Consider the following 13873-nt stretch of genomic DNA (forward strand, 5'->3'; position numbering starts at 1 on the left):
CAGGCGGTGGGGTGGTTCTCAGAATGAGGACTTGGGTTTTGTTTAAGTCGAGTTTGAGGCAGCTGCCCTTCATCCAGGTGGTGACTGCTTTTATTCTGTTGTGAAAGTCGTTCTTTGCGGCCATACATTCGACTGTGAGGGAGAAAATCAGCTGTGTGTTATCAGCATAAGAGACTAGGTTTAGTCTTTGGTTTCGGACAAGGTCTACCAGCAGGGCCATGTAGACGTTGAAGAGGGTGGGGCTCTGGGAAGAGCCCTGAGGGACTCCACAGCAGCTCTCTGTCAGTTCCGAGGAGAATGGTGGAAGCCTTACTCTCTGGCTAGTGAGGAAGGAGAGGATCCACTCTAAGGCTTTGTCGCAAATGACTGCATCGTGGGCGTCTTGCGTAGAGGGTGTTGTGGGAGACTGTGTTGAAAGTGGCAGCGAGGTCCAGGAGGATGAGGGCACTGGTTTCGCCTCGGTCGAGGAGATTGCAGATGTAGTCTGCAATCTGGTTGCTTCTAAAGCCGATTGGGAGGTGCCCAAGATGGGGTTTGTTTCGATGAAGTCGGTGAGTTGGCCGTTGATAGCCTTCTCAGTGACTTTGGCTGGGAAGGGTTGCAGAGAGATGGGTCTGTAATTCTTGAGGTCTGTCTCAGGGTTTTTTGAGCAGGGGGTAGATCTCTGCATGTTTCCAGTCTTCAGGGAAGGTGGCGAATTTGATGGAGCAGTTGATAGTGCAGCAGAGTTTGGGAGCGATGGTGGCTCGGTTGAAGGGGTGGGGGGGAGCAGGGATTCAAAGAGGTCCACAGTGGAAGGTTTTAATGATCCTGTAAGGTGTCGTCTGTGGTGATGGTCATCCAGTTGAGCAGGGTTGGCTGGGATCTGGGGGTATTTGGGTGTGGTGGGTTGCGTGTGGAGTGGGTGGGTCCTATATAGCGAAGCTGTCGTAGATGTCGGTGATCTTGCAGTGGAAGAAGGTGGCAATGTTGTCACAGAGGGCTTGGGAGGGGGGGGCGATGTCAGTGGCATCCGTGCTATGTTTGGTGAATTCTTTGATCACAGTGAACTGTTCTTTGCTGTTATGTGCATTGGCGTTGATGGGTCCCTGTCTGGCAGTTTTCTTTATGGCTCTGATGATGTGCGTGGTGACAGCAGTTTTTAAGGCTGCCTAGTCTTCTGGGGTCATGCTGCTCCTACATCTTCTCTCGAGTCGTCTACAAGTGCGCCTGAGGTCTTGGGGGGAGGGGAGAACCAGCTGGCTTTCTTAGCGGGTTGTTTGCCCGAGGGTTTTCTGTGGGGGGTCTGTGTGTTGGCGCAGTCGGATATCCATAGGTGGAGGTTGTGTGCTGATGTGTTGGTGTTTGCGGAGGACGGCGGTAGTGTCGAGCTTTGGCGAGTTGGTCTTGGGAAACCTTGTTCCAGCTTCTTCACAGGTAGCGGTGGGCTCAGTGGTGTGGTGTTGGGTTGGGTGGGGTTTGGTGAAGAAGTGGACGCAGCGGTGGTCAGTCCTTTGGAGTTCAGGGGTGTGGCTGAAGGGGATCTTGCTTGCGGAGAGGAGGGGGCCGAGCGTGTGTCTTGCTTAGTGCGTTGGTGAGGTGACCATTTGTTTGAGTCCGATAGTGGCGAGGTTCTCTAGTAGGGCTGAGATGTTCGGGCGGCTGAGTTTCTCCAGGTGCTACATTGAGGTCCCCGAGGAGGATGTAGTCTGTTGAGGCGAGGGTGTGGCGTGCAATGAAATCAGCTATGGATTTGCTCCAAGGGGGTGTGGGGTCCGATAGGGTCTGTAAATGAGGATGCCACTGTGGGTGGAGTTCGGGTTGGTCTGGATCTGGAAGTAGAGGTGAAGGTGCTCCATTTTGGGTGAGTGGTCTTCGGAGCTAGGTGTGAGGCAGAGAATGTTTTAATGTCCGATGGAGATGCGTCTTCCTGGTCGGTTAGCGCAGTCTTTGTGAATGATTTTGTATTCGTTGGTGATGGCTTTGGAGATATCCGTACAAATATGGGGTTCGTCCAGGTTTCTGTGAAAAAGGCAACGTCTGGTGGAATGGAGTCAATCTTTTCCTAATTTTCACAACATGTTTGTTGAGGAAGCGTGTGCTGAGTAGGATGCAGTTGAGGTGGTAGAGTCCGGTTCTTAGGGGCCATAAGTTTGGTAGGCCTAGTTTGCAAAGTCCGGAGAAGGTTCAGTTGTGGCGCGTTAACAGTCTTTGGGTGTCTTTTGGCGATGTGGTGTGGCAGCGGTTGAGGGTCTGAAGGATGCTGGCATCATAGCGGTGAAAGGCGCGCCACTGGGTGCAGTCCAGGCGTGGACAAGCCTGCTTTAGTGTGCAATTAGGTAATGGTAGGGAGATGGGAGGGGCTGGTCAGCAGGGAAGCGGAAAGCTGTGATTGTTGGGGGTTCCGGCCCACAAGCGTTTAGCAGGGGCAGGAAGCGAAGAGACACAGAATGGCGCAGAAAAAGGCACAGAAAAGGCATTGCATAAAGAGAAATAAAGAACAACAAAAAGGCAGGAAAGCAGAGAACTACAGAGACAGAACTCACCGCTGGACCACCTGGGATGGGGTGCAGGCTGGAGCTTGCAGGTGGAGGAGAGCCTCGAACATGAGGATTGGAGCGCAGAGGGGGCAACAGCTACCAGGTGGATCTGCTCTGCGGGAGAGAAACGGGAGCGGAAGGTCAGCGAGGTCGCTACTTCACCGCACACAGGCTGCCATTAAGTGTTCGGAAGGTGGTAGGGGCTCATCAGCTGGTTGGCAGGAAGCAGTATTGGAAGGGGGCAGGGTCGCAAGGGCTGAGCAGGGGCGGGAAGGAAAGGGGCGCAGAATGGCACAGAAAAAGGTACAGAACAAGGCAAGGAAAAAGACACAGAATAAAGAGAAATACATAAAAATGAAAAGAGAGAAAAGCAGAGACAGAACTCGCCACTGGGCCACCAGTAATGGACGCAGGCAGGAGCCTGCAGGTTAAGGAGGACCTCGAACTTGATGACTGGAGCGCAGAGGGAGGGGCCTTCAACGTGAGGACTGGAGTGCACAGGGGGTAACAGCTACCAGCTCAGCTGGAGCTGCGCGGTGGTGGAGCACCTACCGCTGGAGGTCATCAAGATCACACATTTAACATGGGTGCAGTTTGGCTCTGTTATCTGGGTATTTGCAGAGCAGTGTGTACCTCTTGGATTGCCTTAAAAGGTAGGATATTGGCTCTGGAAAAGTTGAGTAAACTCGGACTGGTCAGCTTGTGAGTGTGTGCTAGAAATTAGTTTGGTGTAATCCCACTTCCAGTGACCTACATAGGAGTAGAAATAAGAACCACCTCCTGCTTGGGCTAAATCTTCCTGACTTTGTCTCAAGTTCTGACCTGCTCTTCCTCCCCTTGTCTGTGCCTCTTGCTTGATCTGCCCATTCCTCCCCTGACCCTCTCTCATATTATTGCATTCGTACATACATCAAACTAGATTCGTTGTACTCCCTTAGTCCTTTCTTGCGCTGCCAATTTATGGTTAGCTGCTTACACCAATTCAGCTAATGCCTTGGTTTGTCACCTAATAGAAATGGTCAGAGCTGCTCAGGGACTTTGGGCAACAGACCCTGAACAAAACTAACACCCACCCACATATCCCTGACCTTTTTCACCAGTTTGAGCAATACCAGAGTATCGCTCGAAAATCCTTTATATTAGTTAAATAATCAGCCAGGCGTTTGGCTTCGTTTTGTTTACAATTGTATATTTTGGTCCAGTCAGTCTTGACTGGACATACCTCCATTGCAGCATTTAGCAGATCATCCTTTACAGCTGCAAAGGTACATGCATCATCAGGGTCTTGTCGACGCCAATTTCTCTTGTGCACCAATCGGCCCCTGGCCTCTCTATGTACTACAAGTTGCAACAGTTAGGTTTGTAACGTTCTAATACTATTTGGAGTACTTCTCGGAACTTTAAAGGATTTCTGAAGGCATCGGGGCATTGTTTCTTGATGTTGTCGAGATCTGCAGCTCTACCTCCTACCTCCGGCCCCAAGTATTCTTTCAAGAAAAGAAGTTCATCCTGGGGGTTATAGCAGTCAATGTCCCTAGATGAAGAGCTGTGTTGGTTGTTTTGGGAGTTCCTCTCAAGTTCTCTCAGACTAATTGAGTAAGAGTGACCCCTGATCCGCGTCTGACACATTTGGGCTCTTTTAGTTTTTTCTTAGGTTTAAAACTTTATAAATAAATAATTAAAGATCAAAGGTACCCTCCTCCAGAAAAGACGTCTTCCCATCCTCTTTAGTGAGTCGTACCTACTCTTTTATATGCCTGCAAGTGCGTTTTCTATGCAAGTGGAGCATTGCATGGATGTCAGTTCCTTTTGTTGAGTTGTTCTTGTTTTGACTTTTTTGCCCCCATTTTTGTCACAATTTTCCCATTTACGACTGGAAAAACATTAAGGTGCCTGCCAGCCTTGTGCAAAGTCCATAAAAGGGGTGGGGTAGAAGGGGAAAATGGTACAGGTGGGACTGACCGCTTTGTTCTGTCTATTCTTGTAGAGCAAGGTAGGAATGGTGCTTTCACTCTCCCACATATCCCCTTGCTGTCAGATTTCTCCTGTCACAGCATGTTGAAGCTCACAGGTGTTCCGTTGTGGCTGAATCAGCCTCCCTCTTTCTGACCGATCGGCAGGTTGAGTGAAGGTATGTACTCCACCTCGGTCACCTTGGGGAACCTCTCCTTACTTTACCTTTTGAAACCTGGTGTCATTTTCTAGCATCTGGGCCACCCCCCATTCCTTCACCTCAGCCGAGTGTAGGCATTCCGACTAAGCACCTAAAAGGTAGCAGAAAATCTGCTCAATCTCTCACAGACATACAATGTATGAAAAGACTTGTGGAATCTTGCTGGCAGCTAGATGGCACAGATACCGTCTGTACAAACCGGTTTAAATAACCGCTCAATTGTAATCAGACTGACCTGTTGAAACCAAAGAGATCTGCCACAAACTTCTGGTAATCAGGGACTCTAACATAGTAGACCCACCGTCCAGGTTCCAAAAAAACGGATTCTCTGAGAACATATGTCCTCTAATGACAAAAGTATGACAATCTGCAAATCTCTTCCATTGAGTGTCATAATGGCAGTCTCGTAAAGGAGGATTGTATCACACTCTACCCAGGCAGATCTCATGACTCCCACGCCCCACTGAAAGATTCTTAAAATCAGGGTACATGACCTATTACCACAGCCAGTGGAGGAAATCAGATTGAAAACCCATATGATCAACTACCAACACAATAATGGGACCTCTAGAGTTAATCAGAACTGCAAGCACAACACATAATAAACATGCTCATCTGTCTTTTCACACTTCTCAACCATGACACTGCCAAGTGCTGCATCCCATAACCCAGTCCCCACACCTCAGAGGTCATCACACGCAACATAGAAACACGTCCCATGAAGGCTCAAACCAAGACCAGTCTTCAAACCCTACACCCACAGTGTGTAGCGTGCTACCTGTATGGACAAACATTTCAGCTCCCCAGATAAAGGTAATAACCACAATCTAAATACCTGAATCCAATAAAATAAGTAGAACTTCTGATATGGTTAGCTTACTCTGAGACTCAGAGTTTTTCATCTATACTACATTTCACCACTGGTAGTTAGAAAAGGAAAATTTTGGTTTCATGCAGAGTGCCTACCGTGTTTAAAATAATCATTTCAAAGTTACTTTTATTGGTAAGTGTTGGAGTCTACCAAATAACGTAAAAGGTAGCGTTTAGATTTTTTTAGTTGCTGTTTCACTGCTCATGTTTTGATGTTTATTTATTCTCACCATATGTTGTTAATGAGTAGTCGCTCCCATAAACATAGTGCCAAAAATGTTTTTTTTTTCTGTTTTCTTCACATTAATAGAAGTGTGTTCTTTTTGTCTTCCTTACACCATCCTCCCGGGTAAGTCTGTAATATAGCATCTTTTCAGTTGGCCTTTTTTCCATTTGTTGCTTTGGGTGTACATTTTGTTTGGAAATGCATTAAACATGTACCAAAGAGTTTGTATTTTATTTTCCAACAGATTGATCTTGAAAGTATATTTGCACTAAACCCAGACCTTGCACCTGATGAGGAAATAGAGCCGAGTCCAGAAACCCCACCACCATCCACACCATCTGCTAAAGTAAACAAAATTGCAAAGGTATGTGCATTTTGGAAGTTATGTTATGGATATTTGTAGAGTGAACAACTTGTTTGAAACGGCATCATGGTGCTGAAAAGCAGGAGCGGTGTAGACCAAGCCATGGACCAGAATAGGCGGAGAGCCGTCAGTTTCTTGCAAAATTCAAGAACTGAGGAGGTGGCTCTGATGTGTAGGGTTAAGTTGTTCCAGGCTTTGGAAATGAGGTAGGAGAAGGTCAAACTGTAGGACCTGGTTCCACATGTGCGGGAAATGTGTGCGAGTAGGAGTCAGGCTGAGCCGAGGTTTTGGGGAGGTATGTGGAAGTTCATGCGATTGTTGAGTTAGGTGGGGCCGATGTTGTTCAAGGCTTTGTATATGTATTTGAGTAGTTTGAGTGTCTGTTTGTAGAAGGCGAGCCAATGGAAGTATTTGAGGTGGGTGCGAAAGGGAAGTTTTGAGTGAGAGTATGGACACTGATCATGTACACGTTTTCCTTACACACTTTTTTCCACGGGCTACAAATATGTACCTGTTGCTAACATCAGACATGAATTAAAAAAAAGGAAGTGGCTGATGGTGTATAAGAAGTACAAAAGGGCAGGTTGCAAATCGTAATATCTTCAGACAGAAAATGTTAGGCTTTTTACTAATTTAACTTTACTCATTATAGTATATAAATTCCTATACTCCAGTGAAGTGTTGGTATTACATTTCACAGCCTTAGAATTATATTTCTGCTTCTCATAAAGACATTCAAAGACACTTATGTCTGAGTGTAGATGTGGTCTTTGTCTTGTTTATTCTGTATCACGTATGTCTTCACTTCTTGGCTGCTTCAAGTACTGCTGGGATCTTTTATGAAAGGAGAGAAAAGAATGCCTGGTCCCTGGCCAACATCAGGAGCCACAGACTCCACATCATCTCCTACTCCGATCACACGCAACTCTTCTCTCCCTGACAAACAACCCAACAACTATCAAAGATGAGTTCCAAAGATGCATCAAGTATGTGGCCATGTGGATGCACAATAACTGTCTCAAAATCAACACAGACAAGACAAAAGTACTCTTATTCAGGAAAGGTGGAGACACCCTGTGGAACAGTGAATGGTGACCACCTGAGCTGGGACCAACCACCAAACCCACAAACACTCCTACAACCTCCGCATCATCCACGTCCGCCAGCTATCCATTAAGAAGGGCAGCACTACCTCCTCAGTTTGCTTTCTCACCCTCCGAATGCTCAGGAAAGTCTTCAGATGGCTCCCACCGAAGACCAGGCGAACTCTCGCACAAGCTCTCGTCACCAGCAGACACGACTATGGCAACCCCCTCTACTTAGGAATCACCGTCCAACTCGTGAGGAAACTCCAGACCATACAGAACACAGCAGCCAGACTCATCCTTGAACTCACCAGATAGACGCACATCACCCCGTACCTCAGGAAACTCCATTTGCTACCAGTCGCAAAGAGATGCCAGTTCAAGCTGCTCACCCACGCCTGCAAGGCACTACACAATAAATGACCAACGTACCTCAACAAATTAGCGAATTTCCACCAACCTGCCAGGAAACTCCATTCTGTATCCTGCTTTCTAGCAGCCGCTAAACACATTGGTCTGTCGAATAGCAGAAGCTGCTCCTTCTCCCACCTGGTGGCGAAGACCTAGAACACCAGCCCTTGCACCTTAGAGCCTTTTCATTGCTGCAGGTAGGACCTCAAGACCTGGATGTTCAAAAAGAGGATCCAGCAACATGTACCCCATAGCACCACAAGACCCTTTCGTGTGAAGCAGCTGCCCTATGCAAATCAAACCTCATGAAATGTAACAGAGGCCAGGGCCACCTGCCTAGGGAGGCATGCAGCCATGCCAGGAGATATGGTATCCTGAATGAGCGCAACCCTCCAGCAGATCCTACCAATATGATGAGCCTCAACAGCCATTCTTTGGTAATCCTCTACTTAAATACCCGCTCCCTGGTGAAACCCCAGATGGATATTTTCCTTCTGTTAGATACAGATAAACCGGACATCCTTCTCCTTACTGAGACTTGGTTGACTCCTGATTCCGCCCCCGACTTAATAGCAGCCTTACCACCTAACTACTATATTATACATGCAGATCGGGGAGTAGGCAAAGCCGGCGGGGGGTGGCTGCAGTCATCCGCTCTAACCTGAAAGTTACCTACCTGACCTGCCTAACCCTACCGGACACAGAAAATCTGGTGCTAAAGACCGATTCCCCCCCATTCTACGATTGCATGCGTCCTCTTGTACAGACCCCCTAACTCTATGCCAGCATTCCCTTTTGCGCTAAGCGACCAAGTCGCCAATCTGGCGATGGACCATGCCAAGATCTTTTTGATAGGCGACCTTAATTACTGGTTTAGTGACCCCATGAAAAGCTCCCAATCGAGCGAACTCACAGAACTTTTGACAAACTTAAATTTTTCACAGCTAGTGCTTTCACCTACTCACTGTAAGGGCCACATTTTAGACCAGGTGTGGACCAATACCTCGCTAGTAACAACTCCAGTCACCATTCCCTTTCTTTGGTCGGACCACCTACTTGTTAAATTTAATTTGATCCACTCTCCCTCTAAAATAACCGCTACGGCTGTGGGTGCTCAAGCAAGGAAATGGAACACTATAGATAGGGCAGCGTTTTTACAGACACTGGCCAACACAGTTCCACTCCTTCATTCTGACATCAATTCTTCAGAATCCAATCTTTCTGGCTGGCTGCAAGCCGCAAGTGATATTCATGCCCCCTATAAAAGTCATACTGGCACGGCGCGCAGACGCCCAAAGAAGGTTCTCGTCCGATCTAAAAGCAAGGAAACTAGCTCTGCGACAACTGGAACGTCAATGGCGTCGCAACTACGCCCCTGACTTAAAGTCCAGGTTCATCATGGCCAGGAAAGAATATATGAAAGCCATCTCTTCTGCCAAGGCTGCCTATTTTTCCTCCCGCATCCTTAAGTCGACAAATAGAACAAAGGACATCTTAGCAATACTCAATGAATTAACGAACTTGGACAGTGTCCGTCCCAGCGTAACTCCTACTCAGTTCTTTTGCGACTCACTTAACACCTATTTCATTGAGAAAATTGCGGACATCAAAGACAGCATTTCACAATCTATGACTCCAATTACCATCGGCAAGGCTATTAACAACAGCTCTGGTATACTTAGCAGTTTCCCTCTTATCACCCCTGAGCACTTTCAGGAGTTGTTAGCAAGAGTTAAATCTGGTGCCCCATCGGATAGGTGCCCCCCTTACATTCTAAAAGAGTGCCTCTCCGCCCTCCCGGTCCCTGCCTACACTCTCCTGAATGACTCCTTGGCCTAGTGCCTCTGGCCTTTAAGGAAGCAACGGTCATACAGCTCTTAAAGAAATCTGGGGCTGATCCTTCCTGCAAGGCAAACTATCGTCCCATCTCCTTGCTCCCCTTTTTGGAAAAGGTGTTAGAGGCCCATGTAGCCAAGTGCCTCTCCAATTTCTTAGAGGAATCAGGCTGCCTTGATCCCCACCAGGCCGTGTTTCGGCCCGCCCATTCAACGGAGGCAGCGGTATCCACAGTCCTGGACACACTTCGGGACTGTGCAGACAGACGCTCTCCCCGGGCCTTGGTGCTCCTGGACCTGTCGGCTGCCTTTGACACGGTTGATCATACCATCCTGATTGACCGTGTCACCCAGGCCGGCGTCCGGGGCACTGCGGCCCACTGGCTGAAGTCCTTTTTGGAGAATCGCTCTCAGGCAGTCCGGCTTGGTGAGTTAGTTGGCACCAAACAGACTATCACCTGCGGAGTTCCACAGGGTTGTGATCGCCACCTGGACTATGCAAACTCCATGTTCGAGGCATATGGGCTGCAGATGGTACATTATGAATAGATCGCCATCTGGTGTTGGGCTCGGATGATTGCACTTTGTTTTTCTCTTGGAGAGTCTTTTGTATCTTGGTGACTCCTCCCTTGGTTGGTAGTGCGCATGGGCATCGGCTCCATCCTTAGATTGTTTTTTTCCGCCATCGGGTTCGGATGAGGATCGAAGTGATTTATAGGCGCGTATTCCCTTTCCAATTCGACGGTATTGTTATCGAACGCGTTTCATTTCCATTCCGGAGCGTTACGAATTCAACATCGAAGAAAAAAACTTTGATCTACGTCGACGAACAGGAGGCCTTTCTCGACGCAGTCAAGCCCGGAGTCCATGGAAAGGACTCCATTCAAAAAATGTCCAACGTGTGGTGCTAAGTTCCCACACAAGGACCTACACGAGGTGTGCAACCTCTGTCTATCGCCTGAACACGAATCCAGGGACTGCGAAGCCTGCGCAGCATTCTCCTCCAAGCTAACGATTAGAAATCGTCGGGCTAGAAGACACGAGGTTTCCAGAATGCAGTCGGAGGCGATCCCGGAGCTGTTCGGAGACTAGCAACTTGAGGAAGAAGAGGATCATGAGGATCAGTCGGGGTCGGAAGGGGACCAGTCGGATGTCGAAGAACTCGACGTGCAACAAACCGTGAGTGACGACGTCCCCTTACCGAAAAACCGACCCCGTGCGGTAACGACCCCGCCTTCGAGCCCGGTCAAACCGCAGAAAAAAGTTTCCGACGCCCCGCCCTCGGGCCTGGCAACGAAACCGAAACTGAAACCGAAACACTCGGCCTCCCACCATGTCGGATCCGAGAAAAGGTCGACATCGGCTTCGATACCGAAGCTTCATACAAGGGAAAGCTCGGCATCGAAACATTTCATGTCGAAACAGAAACATGATTCATCGTCCAAGACTCACTCGATACCCAGGAAGTCGGAATCGAGAAAACCGAAAACACCGAACATTGAGCATCGAAAACATAAGCACCTCTCGGAACCAAGACCTTCGGTACCGATTCAGGAGCAACAGACAGATCCCAAACAAAAGATTTTGTTTATCGATCCACAAACTGGCAAAGTAGTGACGAAGAAGAGAAAGAATGAACCGACAGAAGATAAATCTCTATTTGCTCGAATTATAATAGAAACACCCCTTGTAACACCTGATTGCCTAGAGCTGATTATGTCTTGAACCCATCTTGATTTCTTAAAGAGAGAATTGCATAGTGCATCCTCTTAGTGTGTTTCCTGTAACATTATAATTTGAGCATCTGAGTTTTTTAAGAATTCACAAATTCTGTTCTGTTTTACTTTTTCCCCTATACCGTTAATATTCCATGACAGGACCTTAAGTTTGTATAGGTTAATCATGGGTCTAATATAGGTTCATGCCCATCCAAGCCTTTGTTCAGTGTAGAATTATTTATATATGAGGATTTTTTGTTTTTTATTTGCCCCCTTGCACCCCCCACCCCTTGAACCCCTCCCCCCAGAGGAACCCCCCCAGCGTACCTGGCGATGTCTTCGCCTTTCGGAGCAACCGGTTGGTGCCCGTGACCTTTAACTGTATTTTGGTGAGACAAAATTAAATCACAAATAAATCATCAAGTCCCTCTGTTTTGTCATACAGCATATTTATATTTATATTTACCTAACGTTCTTTTTTTTTTTTTTTTTTTAGTTTTGTTTTTTATTAAATTCATCCTTTAAAGTAATCGCCAGTTCTATCCGTTACTATTCCTCCTGCTCGCTTTTTATTCGGTCCAAAAAATTATCGACCTCTTCTGGTTGTGTGAAACTGTATGTCTTATTTTTCCACATGATCCTGAGCATAGCCGGGAATCTCATCTGAACATGCGCACCCACTAATCTTAAATCCGGCATTCTAGTGCCCAGCTCCCATTGTCTTTGTGCGGTTCTCGCACCAATATCGGACCTTATAATATAAGGACTAGATTTATAACGTAGGTCTGACTTTGATAGGGATCTTCCTAGAATAAGTTCCTTAACGCTGTAAGTTTGAAAATTTACTAGAATTTTCCTTGGTGTTTTCCTATCCGAGCGTCTCTTGTATGGGTCTCTATGTACCCTTTGGATTTCTGCCTCCAAATTTATATCCGGGCGATCTTTTAAAACACCATCCCTCAAAAGTCCACAAACAAAACCCTTTAAGTCCTCCAACTCTTCCCCTTCCGGAATCTTTAGGATCCTTAGGTTATTCCTCCTAGCATGAGTCTCCAGCCTCTCAATGTCCATAACCAGTGATCTGTTTTGGGTTTTAAGAAGTTCTATGTCTTTTTGATTACTGTGTACAGTTTTATTCAAAGCAGCTGCTTCTGTTTCCAGGTTCCCTGTACGCAAAGTGACTTCCTCTAACTTTGTCTCTAACACGTCAAATCTGTCCTGGATTGTTTTCTGGTTATTTTCCGATATTTCAAATTTCGACATCATATCACATCTTAAGGATCAAAAAAGATCCCCTAGCCGATCACTCTCCTGCTCACTTGAGTCCTCAGACCTTCTCCTTGTACCTAGAGTCATTTGAACAGAGTCTGATGGATTGTCTTTGCTTACATCTTTTCTTCTTGTCCCGTCTTCACCTTCCTTAAAGCTGCTATGTACAGCTTGACTCTTGGGTCTAGTATCTTGCTTCCCTCTCGCTTTATCTGCAGGGGGTGCTTTATTTAGGTTGCCCTGAGCATTTGATCCTTGAAGTACCTTTGTGCTTTCAACCTCTGATAGATTTGGCTGACTCTTGTGCAGCTCTGAACTTGCTATGTTCAGCGATTCTGTTCCCTCCTCTGCGTTTTCCATATTTCCCAAATTCTCCAAAACCCCGTAACGGTTTTCTGAAGGTACGATGCCAATGTTGTCCTCTGACAAAATTGGGGAACGTTTAGCCAGATCTAGGACTTTAAAAAAAGATTTAAGGGAGGGGGTACTTTTCACAGCTTGACTCTCGTGAGATACTCCCTTAAGTTTTTTAATTAAGGTAATCTTTTTCTTTTTACTTTTACAAGGGGTTAGTGGCATAGGTCGCTCCCTCTCCTCAAATTCTAAATTCTAAAGCGCCCTTCCCTTTTAATTCTACCCTAGATCTCAACTGGTACCTATTTCTCTTTGCAGAAGGGATATTTCCTTGTTTTACCGGATTTGAGCTTATAACAGCATTAGCCGACCCAGTAGTTTCAAGTGAGACACTTTCCTTCTGCTTCAGCTTTTGCCCTTCAGACTCCGAACATTTTGATAGAACCCACTCTTGTATTGGGGCTTTACTGATCTCATATGCTGAAAGATCGGGCTGCGTTGGATCCATACAACCCCACCTCCCGGTGTTAGATGCTTGGGTTTCTACCACATTACACCCCTTCTCCCCGCCCCTTACTACGAGGGAGTACAACTTCTTTCTCTCAGCCTCCGTTTTGTGGGGCTGTTGCTCGGGTATATGAGTTGCCAGACTCCCTAGCTTGAGTCTAGGTAGTGCGGAGCGGAGTCTGCTCCAAAAATACCGTCTGCGTTCTTCCAACATAGGAAATAGAGAGCACAGATCTGTAGGTGTCCTAGCACTCCCTTTTTTTTTTTTTGCCTTTGAATAAACCTGCCCGACCTCAAAGGAGGGAAAATCAAGTGAATTGCGAGATACAGCTGGTTTAGATGTACGAGATAGGGGAGACTATTACCGCTACCCCCCCCCCCCTTGTTTTCCACCTTACCGGGATGTGTTGCTCTTGATCCGAGGCGTATTTAAATCTGCCGCCTGCCGATATCTTAAACCGAGTTTTAAAGTCGGGTTAGGTGAAAAGAAAAAGCATCCAGCTTACGAACTTCAGCAGCACACTCCAGTAAAGCTGTTTTCT

General features: G+C 47.0%; 1 protein-coding gene across 5 annotated transcripts in view; it reads left to right on the forward strand.

The window, feature by feature from the left end:
- Nucleotides 1-13873, forward strand: part of KIF2A (kinesin family member 2A) — a 525241-nt gene that overhangs the window by 123595 nt on the left and 387773 nt on the right. For all 5 annotated transcript variants that reach the window (XM_086960677.1, XM_086960679.1, XM_086960678.1 and 2 more), the window contains exon 3: nucleotides 6033-6152. In XM_086960677.1, coding sequence (XP_086816803.1) covers nucleotides 6033-6152 — 120 coding nt within the window. The remainder of the gene's footprint in view (nucleotides 1-6032; nucleotides 6153-13873) is intronic.

Source organism: Lissotriton vulgaris, chromosome 3_1, assembly GCF_964263255.1.
Source record: "Lissotriton vulgaris chromosome 3_1, aLisVul1.2, whole genome shotgun sequence".
Classification (NCBI taxonomy): Eukaryota; Metazoa; Chordata; class Amphibia; order Caudata; family Salamandridae; genus Lissotriton; species Lissotriton vulgaris.